This window comes from Sciurus carolinensis, chromosome 11 (assembly GCF_902686445.1).
Source record: "Sciurus carolinensis chromosome 11, mSciCar1.2, whole genome shotgun sequence".
NCBI lineage: Eukaryota > Metazoa > Chordata > Mammalia > Rodentia > Sciuridae > Sciurus > Sciurus carolinensis.
Window position 1 is genome coordinate 16,696,651 of NC_062223.1, and position 14,125 is coordinate 16,710,775.

The 14,125-nt window shown below is 36.8% G+C and overlaps 1 protein-coding gene across 1 annotated transcript; it reads left to right on the forward strand.

Annotated features, from left to right (window-relative positions):
- The first annotated feature begins 12,953 nt into the window (after nt 1–12,953).
- LOC124959053 (olfactory receptor 5B3-like) lies at nt 12,954–13,880 on the forward strand. Its single transcript, XM_047517700.1, has one exon. The coding sequence runs from the start codon at nt 12,954–12,956 to the stop codon at nt 13,878–13,880; it is 927 nt and encodes a 308-aa protein (XP_047373656.1).
- The last annotated feature ends 245 nt before the right edge of the window (nt 13,881–14,125 follow it).

The following is a 14,125-nucleotide window of genomic DNA, read 5'->3' on the forward strand; positions in this document are numbered from 1 at the left end:
ACATTGATGTATTTACTTATTTTATGGGTTCTTTCATATGTTCTTTCACAGGTCAATGCAATTTTTTTTAAAACATAGAGACTAGGATGGAACAGAATTAATGCACACGAGTGTCATTTAGTGTCACATACACATGGATGTGATAAATTTGCCTGAATTAAATATCATGGGATTACATGTATTGGATAATTTTATGTGTTAATTTGCATTGATTAATGGGTACCCAGATACCCAGTAATACATTATCCCACATGTGTCCTTGAGGGCTTTTGCTGGAGTCTAGTATTTAAAGCAGTAGACTTAGTGATCAATGTGAGAAGCCATCTGCCAATCCACTGAGGGCTTGTCTGCAGAATAAAAACTAAGAAAAGGGACAATGCTCTCTCTCTCTCTCTCTCTCTCTCTCTCTCTCTCTCTCTCTCTCCTTATTCTGTGACATCCATCTTCTATCACTTTACACACTAGAGCTCCTGATCTGACCCTGGACTTTGGCACTCTGGACTTCAAGACTTATCCAAGTCACAGCTCACCTTCCAGGCCAAGAGCTTTAAACTCAGAGGATCACACCACCTCCTTTCCTTGTCCTCCACCTTGCACACAGGACATTGAGGATTTCCAACCTCCATATCTTCACAGCTGGAAATAAGGAATAAGTTCAGAAAAAATGAGCATTTTTTAATATACTCTGATATTGCTGAAAATTAGAGACCATTTAAAAATTAAACTGAGAAATGAGGTTCACACTTTTTTTTCTACAAATCTTTGAAGTTGTTAATTCTGATGACTCATTTCTATGTTAGATGAGCTGCATTCTCTTTTATCAGTCCTCTGTTCTTCACACCTCTTCTTTCTCACTGATTTCCTTGCATTCCTCACAATGAGACCCTTGCTCATAGCAGAGGACCATTGACCTTGTAAACTCTAAAAAATACTTATTAAAGGAATGTACAATTGATATTTGCATTTAATTGTACCTATATTTTGAAACTTTGAGCACTGTTTATAAAGGGAATTTTGCAGAAAAAAAAATTTTATATATCAAAATCCAGTGCATCTCAAGAGAGTGCTGATGTTCTCATGTTAGTATCCCCCTTGGTTCTACCATTAAGCACCTCAAAGAGCACCTGGTTGAGCCCTTACTAACTCCCTGAAATAAAACATTTAATGCAGAATCTCTGATTAGGGGGCTTCATATTATTATTTTGTCCTGATTCACTTTTTTCTTCCTTCCACAAAGTCTATGGCCTTAATATCTTTTCTCATGCATGTGCCCAGGGTTTCCATCCACATCAATTATAAAACCCAAGTAGGTCATTTGGAGATGAACACATCTCCCCATATGTCACATGGTGTCTAGGGCCCTTCTGAGACTTGAGTCTAGCTGGAGATCTAGAAGTCAAGAGCAGTGACCGTGGATCCTGCCGCTCATCTCTTTGTCTTGCAGAGCAACAGCCAGAATGAGATGCAGTAAACTTTGCCTGGGAAACTCAAGGTACAAGTAGAATTTCCTTGGGCAAGGCAGGATTAATCCCTGAGATATAATGGAGAGGCTTATTCTGGGGAGGGACAAAGGCTAATTCTACCTACAAAGAAGACAAATCAGAAAATAGGTTATCCATTTCTTGAGTTTCCACAGAGTTTGTCTACATATCTCTGTTCTAGCAATCAGGATCCAATGCTTCTCAGTCAGTACCTTCACTCCTTTATTTGGTTGCTTTATTTTTGTTCTTTTAATCCTACATAACAGTAGAGTATAATTTGTGTTACTTATACAAACATGGAGTTCATTGTATTCTAATTAGGATTCCAGACTTTGGTTGTACATGATGTAGAGATCCACTGTGAGGTATTCAAACATCTACACAGGAAGGTTATGTCAGAATCATTCCATCCTCTTTACTATTCCTGTGCCCACTCCTTTCCTCTTTGTGTGATACATTGATCTTCTGTTCTTTCCCTGCCTCTCCTTGTGGCGTGATAGCAAAATCAGGTCAGAGACAACATTTGACCTTTGGTTTTTGGTGACTGGCTCATTTTGCTTAGCTTTGGAGTCTCAGGATCCATCCATTTTCCAGAAAGGATCATGAAGTCATTTTTTTCTGAGTGAGTAATAAGCCATTGCATGTATATATATATATATATATCCTACATTTTCTTTATCCATTCAACTCTTGTAAGGCACTCAGGTTGGTTCCATAGCTTACCTATCAAGGATTGAGCTGCTATAAGCATTGATGTGATCATGTCACTGTAATATGCATTTCTTAAGTCTTAGCATATATACCAAGAAGTGGGATAATTGGTCAATTGGTGATTGCATTCCAATTTTTTCTGAGGAATCCCCATACTGTTTTATACAATGTTTGCAGCAATTTGCAGTCCCACCAGCGATGTATGAGTGAACCTTTCTCACCACATCCTCACCAACATTTACTGTTACTTATGTTCTTGACTTTCCATTCTGACTGGAGTGAGATAAAAATCTCAGTGTACTTTAATTTGCTTTTCTCTAATTGATGGAGATGTTGAGCATTTTTTTCTATGTTTGTTAACCAAAACTCAGCTTGAAGTGGATCAAATATATATGGAAAAATATAAAATATTTTGAAATATATAGAAAATATTGTTCTAATACTCCATTATGTCATCTTAGGAACTGACTTCCTTAGCAAGACTCCTAAAGAACAGGAAGTAAAATCAAGAATCAATACATGGGATGGCATAAACTAAAAAGTTTCTTCACAGCAAAGAAACAATGAATAGTATGAAGAGAGCCTACACAATGGGAGGAAATCTTTGCCAGATGCACCTCGGATAGTGCATTCATCTCCAGGATGTTCAAAAACTCAAAAAACTTATCAGGAAAGAAAGAAATAAATGGGCAAAAGAACTAAACAGGAACTTCACACTTCAGGTAGACACAGTGTTAGGTTAGGAGTCTAATTTGCATTTTAAGTCAGGCACCCCCAGGATCGACTTCATCTCAGCAGTCTCTGCACTGACTCTATAAGAGATAAGGGTCACTTCCAGGACAAACATGGAAGCTTTCAAGTAATGTCTTCAGGGTTAAAATGATCATGCAGATCCCTGAGGTTGTCCTTTTTCCTTCTACTTTCTTTAGTAACACTAGGTTTAACAAACAACTTCTTTGTACCCATTAGTTTGATAAAAAATACATGGTGTCTCAGATTTTTTTCTGCTGCTACAATAAAATACGTTAGATGTGGTGCACTATAAAGGAATAGAATGCATTCTTCCACCATTCTGAATTGTGAGAGGTCTTAGGTTAAGGTACCAGGGGATCTGGAGTTTGCTGAGGTCCTCTTCTTCATGAGGCATCATGAGTTACAATGTCAGATGGTAGGGAGGGAAGAAGGAACAATGGTGCACATTCAAATGACATGATGATGAAATACAGTTCCTCATATGGTGATAGGCAGAGAAGCAGAAAGTGTCCAGCCAAGACCCTCAAGCTGTTCCGTAAGGACATTTATTCCCCTCATGGGAACAGAACTTAATTATTTGGTGACTGAGACTCAATCACCTTCTCAAGGCCATGCTTCCCAATGTGATCACACAGGAACTTTGATCTCCACATGAACTTTCAGTGCACACATGCCTCTAACCATAGCTCATGGTTACTCAGATCCTTGTTTTGGAGTATTTTATTATGAGTATCCAGTATTTGTGTTGCTTTGTTGCTGGAGTATGTCACAGCCTGCTGTGCTCTATTTCGTACTGAAAATATAGTCATTAGTACTTTTTCAACTAACCGGTTTGGAGATCCAATTCCAGAATCCCCAGAAGCAAATCAGAAAACTCATCGTTAAGAACCAATTTCAATACCAGTATTAGGTTTAGGCAATGTTCTTCAGAGAATCAGAACTAAGAATTCATTAATATATACTCCATTTAATAAACATATGTATGTATTATAAGGATGGATTTTTGTGATTATGAGGCAGAATAGTCCACGTTTCCTGCTGAGAAGTGAGCTCAGGCCCTGAGAGAGCATGAGTATTGCAAGGAGGTTTGATTAGTGTACAGTCTGTGCTCCTCCTACAGAGCTACATCAGAGTCCTAGTGTTTGTATCACAAAATTCCTTTTTTATATTTTGTGACAATTAACAAGCATATAATCAATGTTTTATGCATTGTTTACACCATGTAAAAATACATTAGAAGTAAAATTCAATTATATTTCATTTTTCTCAACTTCTCTAGTTACATTCATCACTTTTCTTGCTTTAGAATAAAGAAAAAACTTACAAACTTACAGGCAGACACAGGCTGCAAAACAGAAATATTTGGGGACTTTAACACTCTACCTCCAGCAATTAGAAGATCTCCCGAAGAGAAAATCAACACAAAACAGCAGAATTAAATGCACCTAGCCAAATGGGCCAAAGAGAGGGCTACAGGACATTCCACCCAAGAACTGCACTTGACAGATGCAGAATTAGTGTTCTTTTATTCACATGCAGCACTTTTCAGGATAGATTATAAGGAGACAGAACCTTTCAACAAAAGTTTTCAATTACTTTTTATTTGTTCTAATTAGTTTCTATTCTCATTCTTTGGTCTTTGATCCACTTTGCTTTGGGTATTATGCGGGATGAGAGGTTAAATTTCACTCTACTATGTATGGTTTTCCAGTTTTCCCAGCACCTTTTGTTGAAGAAGCTATCTTTTCTCCAATGTATGTTTTTGGCACCTTTGTCAACTATGATATAACAGTATTTATGTGGGTTTTTTTCTGTATCTGAAAGTGTATTCATTTGGTCTTCAGATCTGTTTTGGTGCCAATGCCAAGCTGTTTTTGTTACTATAGCTCTTTAATATAATTTAAGGTCTAGTATTGTAACACCTCCCATTTTGCTTTTCATGATGAGAACTGCTTTGCATATTCTGAGTCTCTTATTTTTCCAAATAGATTTCATGACTGCTTTTTCTATACCTGCGAAGAATTCATGGTACTTCTGTGGTGTGAATTGCATTGTATTTGTATAGTGCATTTGGTAGTATTGTTATTTTGACAATATTAATTATGCCAAAACTGTATTATGCAAACAGCAGAGTATTGGCATAAATATAGACATATACACCAGGGGAATAAAATAGACCAGAAGTAAACCTATACGTCTATGGTCAACTGACTTTTGACTAGGGTGCTAAGAACACAAAATGGAGAAAGGTCAGAATTTTAACTAAATCATGTTTGGAAAACTGGACTTACATAAAAAAAATTATGAAACTAGGCAATTATCTCTGACTAGTTTCACAAATCAAACTCAAAATGAATTAAAGACTTAAGTGCAGGAACAGAAACTATGAAGCCAACAAAAGAAACATAGGGGAAATGCTTTAACAAAGGACTTGCCAAAGAATCTTACTGAAGATCCCTCTCCCCCAAAGCACAGAAAATAAAACCAAAACTAGACAAATGGAATTAGAAACTAAGAAACTTTTGTACAGCAAAAGAAACAATCAACAGATTAACAAGATAACCTACAGAATGGTAGAAAATATTTGAAAAATTTACATCTGGAAAGGGACTGATATACAGGACACAGAAGAAACTCCAAAACTCAGTAGGGAAAAAGGGCAGCTGTAAGAAATGGGCAAAAGGTATTTGAAACTCCAAGACACACAAGTGGCCAGCAGGTATAAGACAAAATGCTCAACCTCACTCATCATCAGGGGAAGGCAAATCGAAACCACAATGAGATCTCACCTCACCACAGGAAGAATGGCCTTATCAAATGACTAAAAATAACTACCCTGAGAAGGATGTGGAGGAAAGGGACCTGCACACACTGCTGGTGGGACAGTGGATCAGCATAGCCACTGGGCAAAACTGTATGGAGTTCACCAAAAATGAACAATGGAACTACAATGTGGTCCAGCCATCCCAGTACTGAGCATAAATTCAAAGGACCTGAAGTCAGTACGTCAGGGACATCGGCACCTCCATGTTCCTTGCAGCAGTATTTACAGGAACAAAGAAAACCCATGCTCATTAGGGTGAGTAGAGTTAACAACTATGTACCATGCATTTCAAAAAGGTAGACTGTTGGGGTCTTAAGCCCCCTTGCTCTTCTCGACCAGCGACAAGGGAAGGGGACACTCCCCAACAAGGCCAGACCGGGATAGGTAGGGCCGACTGACCACCTGCACCCAGCCCTCCAGGCAGAGGACAATCAGACGTGTCAGGGAGACCAGTCACAGCAGGAACTCCTTTATTGAGGAAGTCACACAGCTTTTATGTAGGGTGGAGGCTAGGCGGGAACCAATCAGTTTAAAAGTCAGCAAGGCACGGGTTCACGCAGGTGAGAGTCCCATAGGACTATATGGCAAGCATGAGCTGATCACGTTCGCAGAACTGTTGTTAACCAACCCCTGACGGTGGTCTGATTGATCGTCATTAACCTTTGAAACTGCCTTTGAGGCCTTGATCTTGCTCACCCGCCAGGGAGTAAGGAGTCTACCTGAGTTAGTTAACGTGTCATTAGTCCCAACAGTAGACAAGAGAAGTTTGAAAAATTTTAGCATGAAATAAATGTTAAGTGTTTGAATATAGTTATGTTTAACCTGACTTAAACATTAAAAAATACATGTACACACACATATATATATACATATAGAATCATCAAAATACCCATGCATATATAAATAATTTTTGTTTTTAATTTATTAGTTGAAGAACAGAATTTTATTTTTAAATGATAACTGGAGTGATCCCTACAGGCAGGTTAATTGCTTCTACTTTAGGAAAACGGATGTGGGTATTCAGATAATCTCACAGGAAAAATCTCCAGAGATCTCTGAGTTTCTATAATTCTCTCCAGATCTCCATGCATTAACCTCTGAAATCTCAATATGAACAAACATCACTGTCATATTAGAAGGGACACCTTTGTGCCATGCTCCACTGCCTGTTTTTCATTCATCTGAATGACAATTATTTTTAGTGCAAATAGGTCTTCTTTTGACCTCAGGCGTTGATGTGAGTCTTCAGCCTGGGTCAGGGAAATAGTCAAAATGTAAAAATCACATGGATTACTTCTTATCTAAAGACGCCTTCACCAGGTTTTAAGGACCTCTCTTGTCTGTTATTTACAGAGAAAAATCTGTGACTTGTGTGAGAGAAGCTACTGATCAAGAGAAGAGGACTCACAGATAGGTACATCCATGCAAGTCATTTTTATCATTTTAATTTGTTAATGTCTTAAAACAAAAGAAATTTGAGATACAACATACCAAAACTTAACAGATAGATGGAAACCAGTACTGAGAGGGAAGTTGATAGCAATCAATGTCCGCATCAAAAACCCGGAAGAATCTTAATTAAAAAACGTCTCTTTGCATCTTAGGAAACTAGGGCAACAAGAGCAAAGTGAACTAAAATGAAGTGGAAGGAAAGAAATAAAAAGGTCAAACCAGAGAGAAATAGAGCCTTAAATTCCCAAGATCAGCAAAACAAAGAGCTGGTTCTTTCACAGGTAAACAAAATGGATAAAGCATGGCTATAAAAGAGGAAAAAATAAAGATACAGATAAATTGAGAGATGAAAAGGAAAATATTACAGCGGACATATCAGAAACACAAAATCTTAAGATTACTACAAACAACTATACAGAAGAAAATTTAAAAACTTCCCAAAAATGGACAGATTCCTGGACACAGACACCAACCCAGATTTCATCATGAAGAAACAGAAATTATGAACACAACCAATAGCAAGGAATGTTTTCGAATCAGTAATAAAAAATCTCACATCAATTAAAATCTGAGGCCAGATGTTTTCATTATAGATTTCCAGTAAAACAACTGTTACCAGTTCTCTTTAAATTGTTCCAAACATGTAAGAGGAAGGAATTCTTCCAAATACTTATTATTAGCTGGCATTATCCTGATAACAAAACCAGATAAGGAAACAATGAAAAAACTAGAAAAGAGGTCAAATACTCTTGATGAACATTTACCAAAATTCTTAAAACACTAGCAAACTGATTCCAACACCATATTTGGAAGATTACTCACCATGATCAAGTGGTATTTATCCAGAAACACAAGGAGGGCCAGCATATGCAAATAAATAAACAGGAAATCAATAAACAGCAAATCAATAAACATTTTATCAGAACAATGTGCAAAAACGAGGTGATCATCCCTATATATGCAGAAAAGTTATTTGATAAAATTTAACCTCCCTTTATTTACAAAAAAAATTGCTGAACAAATTAGGTGTAAAGGCAACATACCTCAGCACCATAAAGGTCATTTACATTAAGCCCCCAGCTAACATTGAACTGAAGGGGGAAAAACTGAAATTTTTCTCTCTCAGATCTGGAACAAGGCAAAAGTGCCCACTTTGCCTCTTATTCAATAGAGTGGTTAGAAGTTCTAGCCAGAGCATTCAGGTAAGAGAGAATTAAAGTGTGTCCATTTTGGAAAAAAGGAAGTCACATTGTCACAGTTGGCAGGAGATACATATCTACAGAAACCCCCCAAATCTCAACCAAAAAGTTGTTGAAATAAACATGTGAATTCAGAGAAGTTGCAGAATACAAAATCAACATTCAATAATCAGTATCATCACTATATACCAATAGCAAATACTCTAAACTGGAAATCAAGAAAGCTATTCCATTTATAATATCTGCAAAATAAATAAAGGAATGAATGTAAGCAAGAAAGGAAAAAAACTTTCCAAAGAAAATTGCAAGATATCAATAAAAAATGAAGATAGCACAAGAAAATGGAAAAAACATCTGTGTTTAGTTTGGAAGAAACAACACTGTTAAACTGTCTGTAAAACCCAGAGGAAAATACAGATAGAAACCAATCCATATCAAAATTGCAATATCTTCACAGAAAGAGAAAAAAAAATCCTAAAATTTTTATGGAATCAGAACTTGCTGAAAAGCCAAAGTCATCTTAAGCAAAAATAACAAGGCAGGAAACATTGAACAACTCCATGGCAAAATAGAGGTTGGAGGAATTAAGGTCACATATCAATGCCATGAAGTTAGGCACATAGACAACAGAAACAAAATAGAGAGCCAAGAAGTAAATCCACACATCCACAGGCAACCGATTTTTCAAATGCACTCTACAGAAATCACAGTCTTTTAATAAATGGTGTGGAGAGAATTGGATAGGCACATGCAAAAGAACCCAAAAGAAACTAGACCTCTTTCTCTCATCAGTTCAAAAACCAACTCAAACTGCATTAAAGACATGAATGTAAGAATAGAACCCATAAAACCAGTGGAAATGGTTTAGAACATTGGAATGAGCAAAAATTTTTTGTTGTTGTTAAGAAAACACCCAAATCTTATAAAACTAAAGAGTAAATAGACCTATGGGATTGCAATAAACTAAAAGGGTTGTGCACAGCAAAGGAAATAATCAACAGTGAAGAGACAACCTACAGAGTGGGAGGAGAGATTTGAGAACTTCACATCTAATAGGGATGGATATTCAGAATACAGCAGGAACCCCAAAACTCAAGAGAAAACAAAATTTTAAACAAACCAAAAAAGCAAGTAACCTGATTGAAAAATGGCTAATAGATGCGAACAGACACTTCTTAAAAGAAAACATAAAAATGATCAATTGGTATATAAATAAAAGCTCTACTTCACTAATCATCAGAGAAATACAAATCAAAACCCCACTGTGAGATGTCACCTCACCAAAGTAAAAGCAGCATTATGGAAAAAAAAAAAAAAAAAAAAACGAAAAAATTTTAGTTTTAAAATTTAGTTTTAAAAACTAAAACTAGTATTGGCAAGATGTAGAAGAAAGGGAAGGAACCCTGCAGACTGTTGGTAAGAATGTAGATTAGCACAGCTGTTATGGAAAACTGTATAGAAGTTACTGAAAAATTAAAAGTAGAAGCTCCATGTGATCCAGCAATTTCAACACTGAATTTAAATCCAAAGGAAATTAGCTAGGAAAGAAACTAAGTGTATAAGAACTGATAAATGGATTAAGAAAATGTGATACATATGCATTAGGAAATTTGGTTCAGTTGTAACAAAGAAAGAAATCTTGTCATTTGTAACAGGAGATCATTATATAAAGTGAAATAAGCTAAGTTGAAAGACATTTTCTGAATGTTCTCATTCATGTGGAATCTTGAAAAGTGGTTCTCACAGAGATAAGATTTGAGTAGTGTTTACCAGAGGATGGATACAGTAGGGGGAACGAGGGGTGGAGAAAGGATGATCATTAGTACTACTTTGCAGTTAGGAGTAAGAAATTCTGTTGTGTCATGGCACAATGGGGAGACTATAAGTAATTATTACCTAGTGTGAATATCAAAATCCAGAAGCAAGGATTTTTAAAGTTTTCACCAAAAGGAAATGGTAAGTATGTAAAGATATATTTAACCTTATTTAAATGGTACACAGAAGCTCATGTATAAAGCAATCTAACTGTTAGACAATATGTACAATATTTGTGTTTCCATTTATTGATAAAAATATATTTAATTAAAAAATATAATAATGAGCTTGATCCCCACAGGCACTTTAATTGCTTCTTCCTTAGGAAAATAGGACAAGGAGCTATAGAAAATCTCATGGGGAAAATCTCCAGAGGTCTCCAAATCTGTATAATTATCTCCAATTCTCCATGAATTTCCTTCTGAAATCCCTTTGACTCCACATCACTTTGTTTTAGAAGAAACACTCTGTATCCCAGCTCCACTGGATATCCTTTCTTCATCTGCAGGATTATTGTTAGTATGCTGCCTTCTCTAGACCCGAGGGTTTGCTATGAGCCTTTAACTTTGAAAGAAACATTCAAAGGAAAAAAAAATCACAATATTATTTTCATGAGACATTCTATGGATGTTTCACTTATTTATGGGCATGACGTGTGAATTACCTGGGAGAGAAGTAATATTATCCTATGTATTCTACATACAAGGAGAGGTAAGCAATTTTTCCTAGTGCACAAGAAGAACTCATGGTAGATTCTAGATGGTATCATTGTTAACTCTCCCTCCTTTTCTTCTAGTTTACAGAACATGGAATTTCTTGTTGACTACTGAGAAACACCTCCTCCATAGCACTTATTCCATTTTCCATTCCTGATTTTATGAATTTAAAAGTACCCCTCTGGATAAACTGCCTTTCTCTTCCAGCAGAGTGGTAAATTCTCTATTCCATAATATTTCAGTGAAGTATAAACCACACAAAGACACCGGGCTACCTTTGCCTGATATGAGTTATTTGAAATCAGAAAGAAACATTTCTAAATGCTTCTAAAAGCAGAGGTGAGTCTAGGTATAAATGTCAAAACAACTATCATGGGGACTTTAGTGATTCATAGAACAAATCTTGCTTCTTTCTCAAACTAAAACATGAACAAAAAGTATGACAGATGATGCTTTGATTAATTAGTGACCTTATCTTGTTCACTACATATTTGGATGTCATCAAATGCAAACACAAACAAATGAAATGCCAGAGGGAAATGATTCCTTCTTTAAACTATAAAATGATCCTAAATAAATTAACAGGCTCTGAACTACATTTAATCTTTTCACCATTGTCTCAGGATTATTCTTGGGAAGTGGCTGTAACTGATGAATTTTGAGTCTTTCTCATACTACCTGTTTAATTTTAGAATCTCACATCAATCCCCATATTCCCAGTAAACTTACTGGTAAAATAAGAATAACAAGAAACCTACTTCACACATGCACAACACATGCAACACTTCCATGCAAATCCCTTATCACTTCTTGTAGAACACAGTATACACCAAAAGTGATCAAGTGCATTAAAACTGGAAACCATGATGTCTTCATGGGAAGGCTTACAAATTGACTTTGTTAAATACATAGAAGAGATGTGTTAAGTTGTGTCTAAATTAAAGTCTGGATTTCAAGAAAGAAATTTTCAACAGGACTGGTACATGGAATTGCAGTAGCAATTATCACATGCTTAGAGTAATGAGAGAATCAATTGAGAGCACACAAAACATAAACAGTCATCGTGTGTTAAGAAAAGAAGAAAATGGAGAAAGAAGTTTAAGACATCAAGGTCACCCACAACTGAAGGCATGAGTTTGAGTATCCACCTCACATGTGATCCATCATCAAAATAACATGGACCATTATTACATTCTAGTTACATGATGACTAGCACCCATCAGGATGTTGTTGGCACCCCAAATTTCTTTTCCTTAGTGTCTCATTTAGTTCTCAGCTCAAAGTAGATTCATTAATGTCTTTGCAGATAGAAATTTGATGTTCAGAGGAGTTGCTATAGAATCAATGACTCATAGGTGGGAATTGGTAGGACTGATGAGAATCTCTTCTAGGAGTCAAAGCTCCACGTCTTCTGTTTCTGACATGCCTTCACTCACATTCACCTCTGCAGGTGGCACATGTTCTAACCATCCAAGCCACATGTACCCACCCACAGCCACTGTGTGAGAGATGTACTGTGGTGATTTAAGAGCTAATCTCATCTCTGCCTAATCAAATGTTAGTCTTTAGGAACATCACTATCAACATATGTAGATGTACTGCTGATAAGAAGCATGAGAGTGTGGTGAAAGGTTAATGTACAATGTAGAGCTTATCAGTTAATGTAGGGTCCTTCTGTGGTTGAAACAAGGACCGTATCACTGTTATTGATTTGATTATTTGTTCTGTCTCTAATGAGAGGCAAATATTGCTGTAAACAAGAAGAATTTTCCATCTAATCACTCCCATGGATAACTATGAAGCCCCAAATGCTGCTTATAACTCACTTGAGCTCCTCAGACATTGGAACCCTCAGCATGGGTTGATTAGCATAGGCCCAGAGATGAGACTGCCAATGAAAGAATAAATCTTGTGTATACATTTTCAATTTTTAACTCATTACTTTATCATTCTGTCCTTTCTTCTTTTAGTTGTAAAACCTCTAATGATTCTTAGAAAACTGATGGAGAACAGGACAGAAGTGACAGAGTTCCTCCTGCTGGGACTGACCAGTGACCCAGGTCTGCAGCTTCCCCTCTTTCTGACGTTCCTGCTCATCTACACCATCAATCTGGTTGGGAACCTGGGGATGATCCTGTTGATCGTCTTGGACTCCCGTCTCCACACTCCCATGTATTTCTTCCTTGGCAACCTCTCTCTGGTGGACTTGTGTTACTCCTCAGCTGTCACTCCCACATTCATGGCTGGGCTCCTTATTGGAGACAAGGTCATCTCCTACAATGCTTGTGCTGCTCAGATGTTCTGTTTTGGAGCCTTTACCATTGTGGAAAACTACCTCCTGGCCTCAATGGCCTATGATCGCTATGCAGCAGTGTGTAAGCCCCTGCACTACACCACCACCATGACAATAAGTGTGTGTTCATTTCTGATCATAGGTTGCTATGTTTGTGGTTTTCTGAGTGCCTCCATCATCACTTGGGACACATTCAATCTCATCTTCTGTAAGTCCAACCTGGTCCATCATTTTTTCTGTGATGTTCTAGCAGTCATGGTTCTCTCTTGCTCTGATACACATATTAGTGAGCTTGTTCTTTTTTATATTGTTAGTTTATGTATCTTTTTTTCTCTCCTCATAATCTTAATATCCTATATATTTATTTTTATTACAATCCTAAAAATGCACTCAGCTGGAGGACATAGGAAAGCTATATCCACCTGTGCCTCCCACTTCAGTGCAGTCTCTGTTTTCTATGGGACTCTAATCTTTGTGTATATACAGCCCAGCTCCAGTCATTCTGAGAACACAGACAAAATTGCCTCTGTGTTCTACTCTATGGTCATCCCTATGCTGAATCCTGTGATCTATAGCCTGAGGAACAAGGAGGTCAAGACTGCATTCTTGAGGGTCTTGGTTGAAAGAATCAAGTGAGATCCAATTGATTTTCCTCTAAATGTGACTTCACATTTTTCTCTGGTAGTCTTTAGAATTCTATCCTTATTCTGTATGTTATTCCTTTTCATAATAATATGCCTTGGTGTGGGTCTGCTGTAATTTTATATATTTTGAGTCCTGTATACTTCCTGTATTTGTTTTTTCATTTTATTCTTAAGATTTGGAGAATTTTCAGATATTATTTCTTTGAAAATATTGTGCATTCCTTTGGTTTTTGTCTC

Coding starts and splice junctions, on each gene's coding strand:
- LOC124959053 (XM_047517700.1), top strand. CDS start 12,954: ATGGAGAACAGGACAGAAGTGACAGAGTTCCTCCTGCTGGGACTGACC.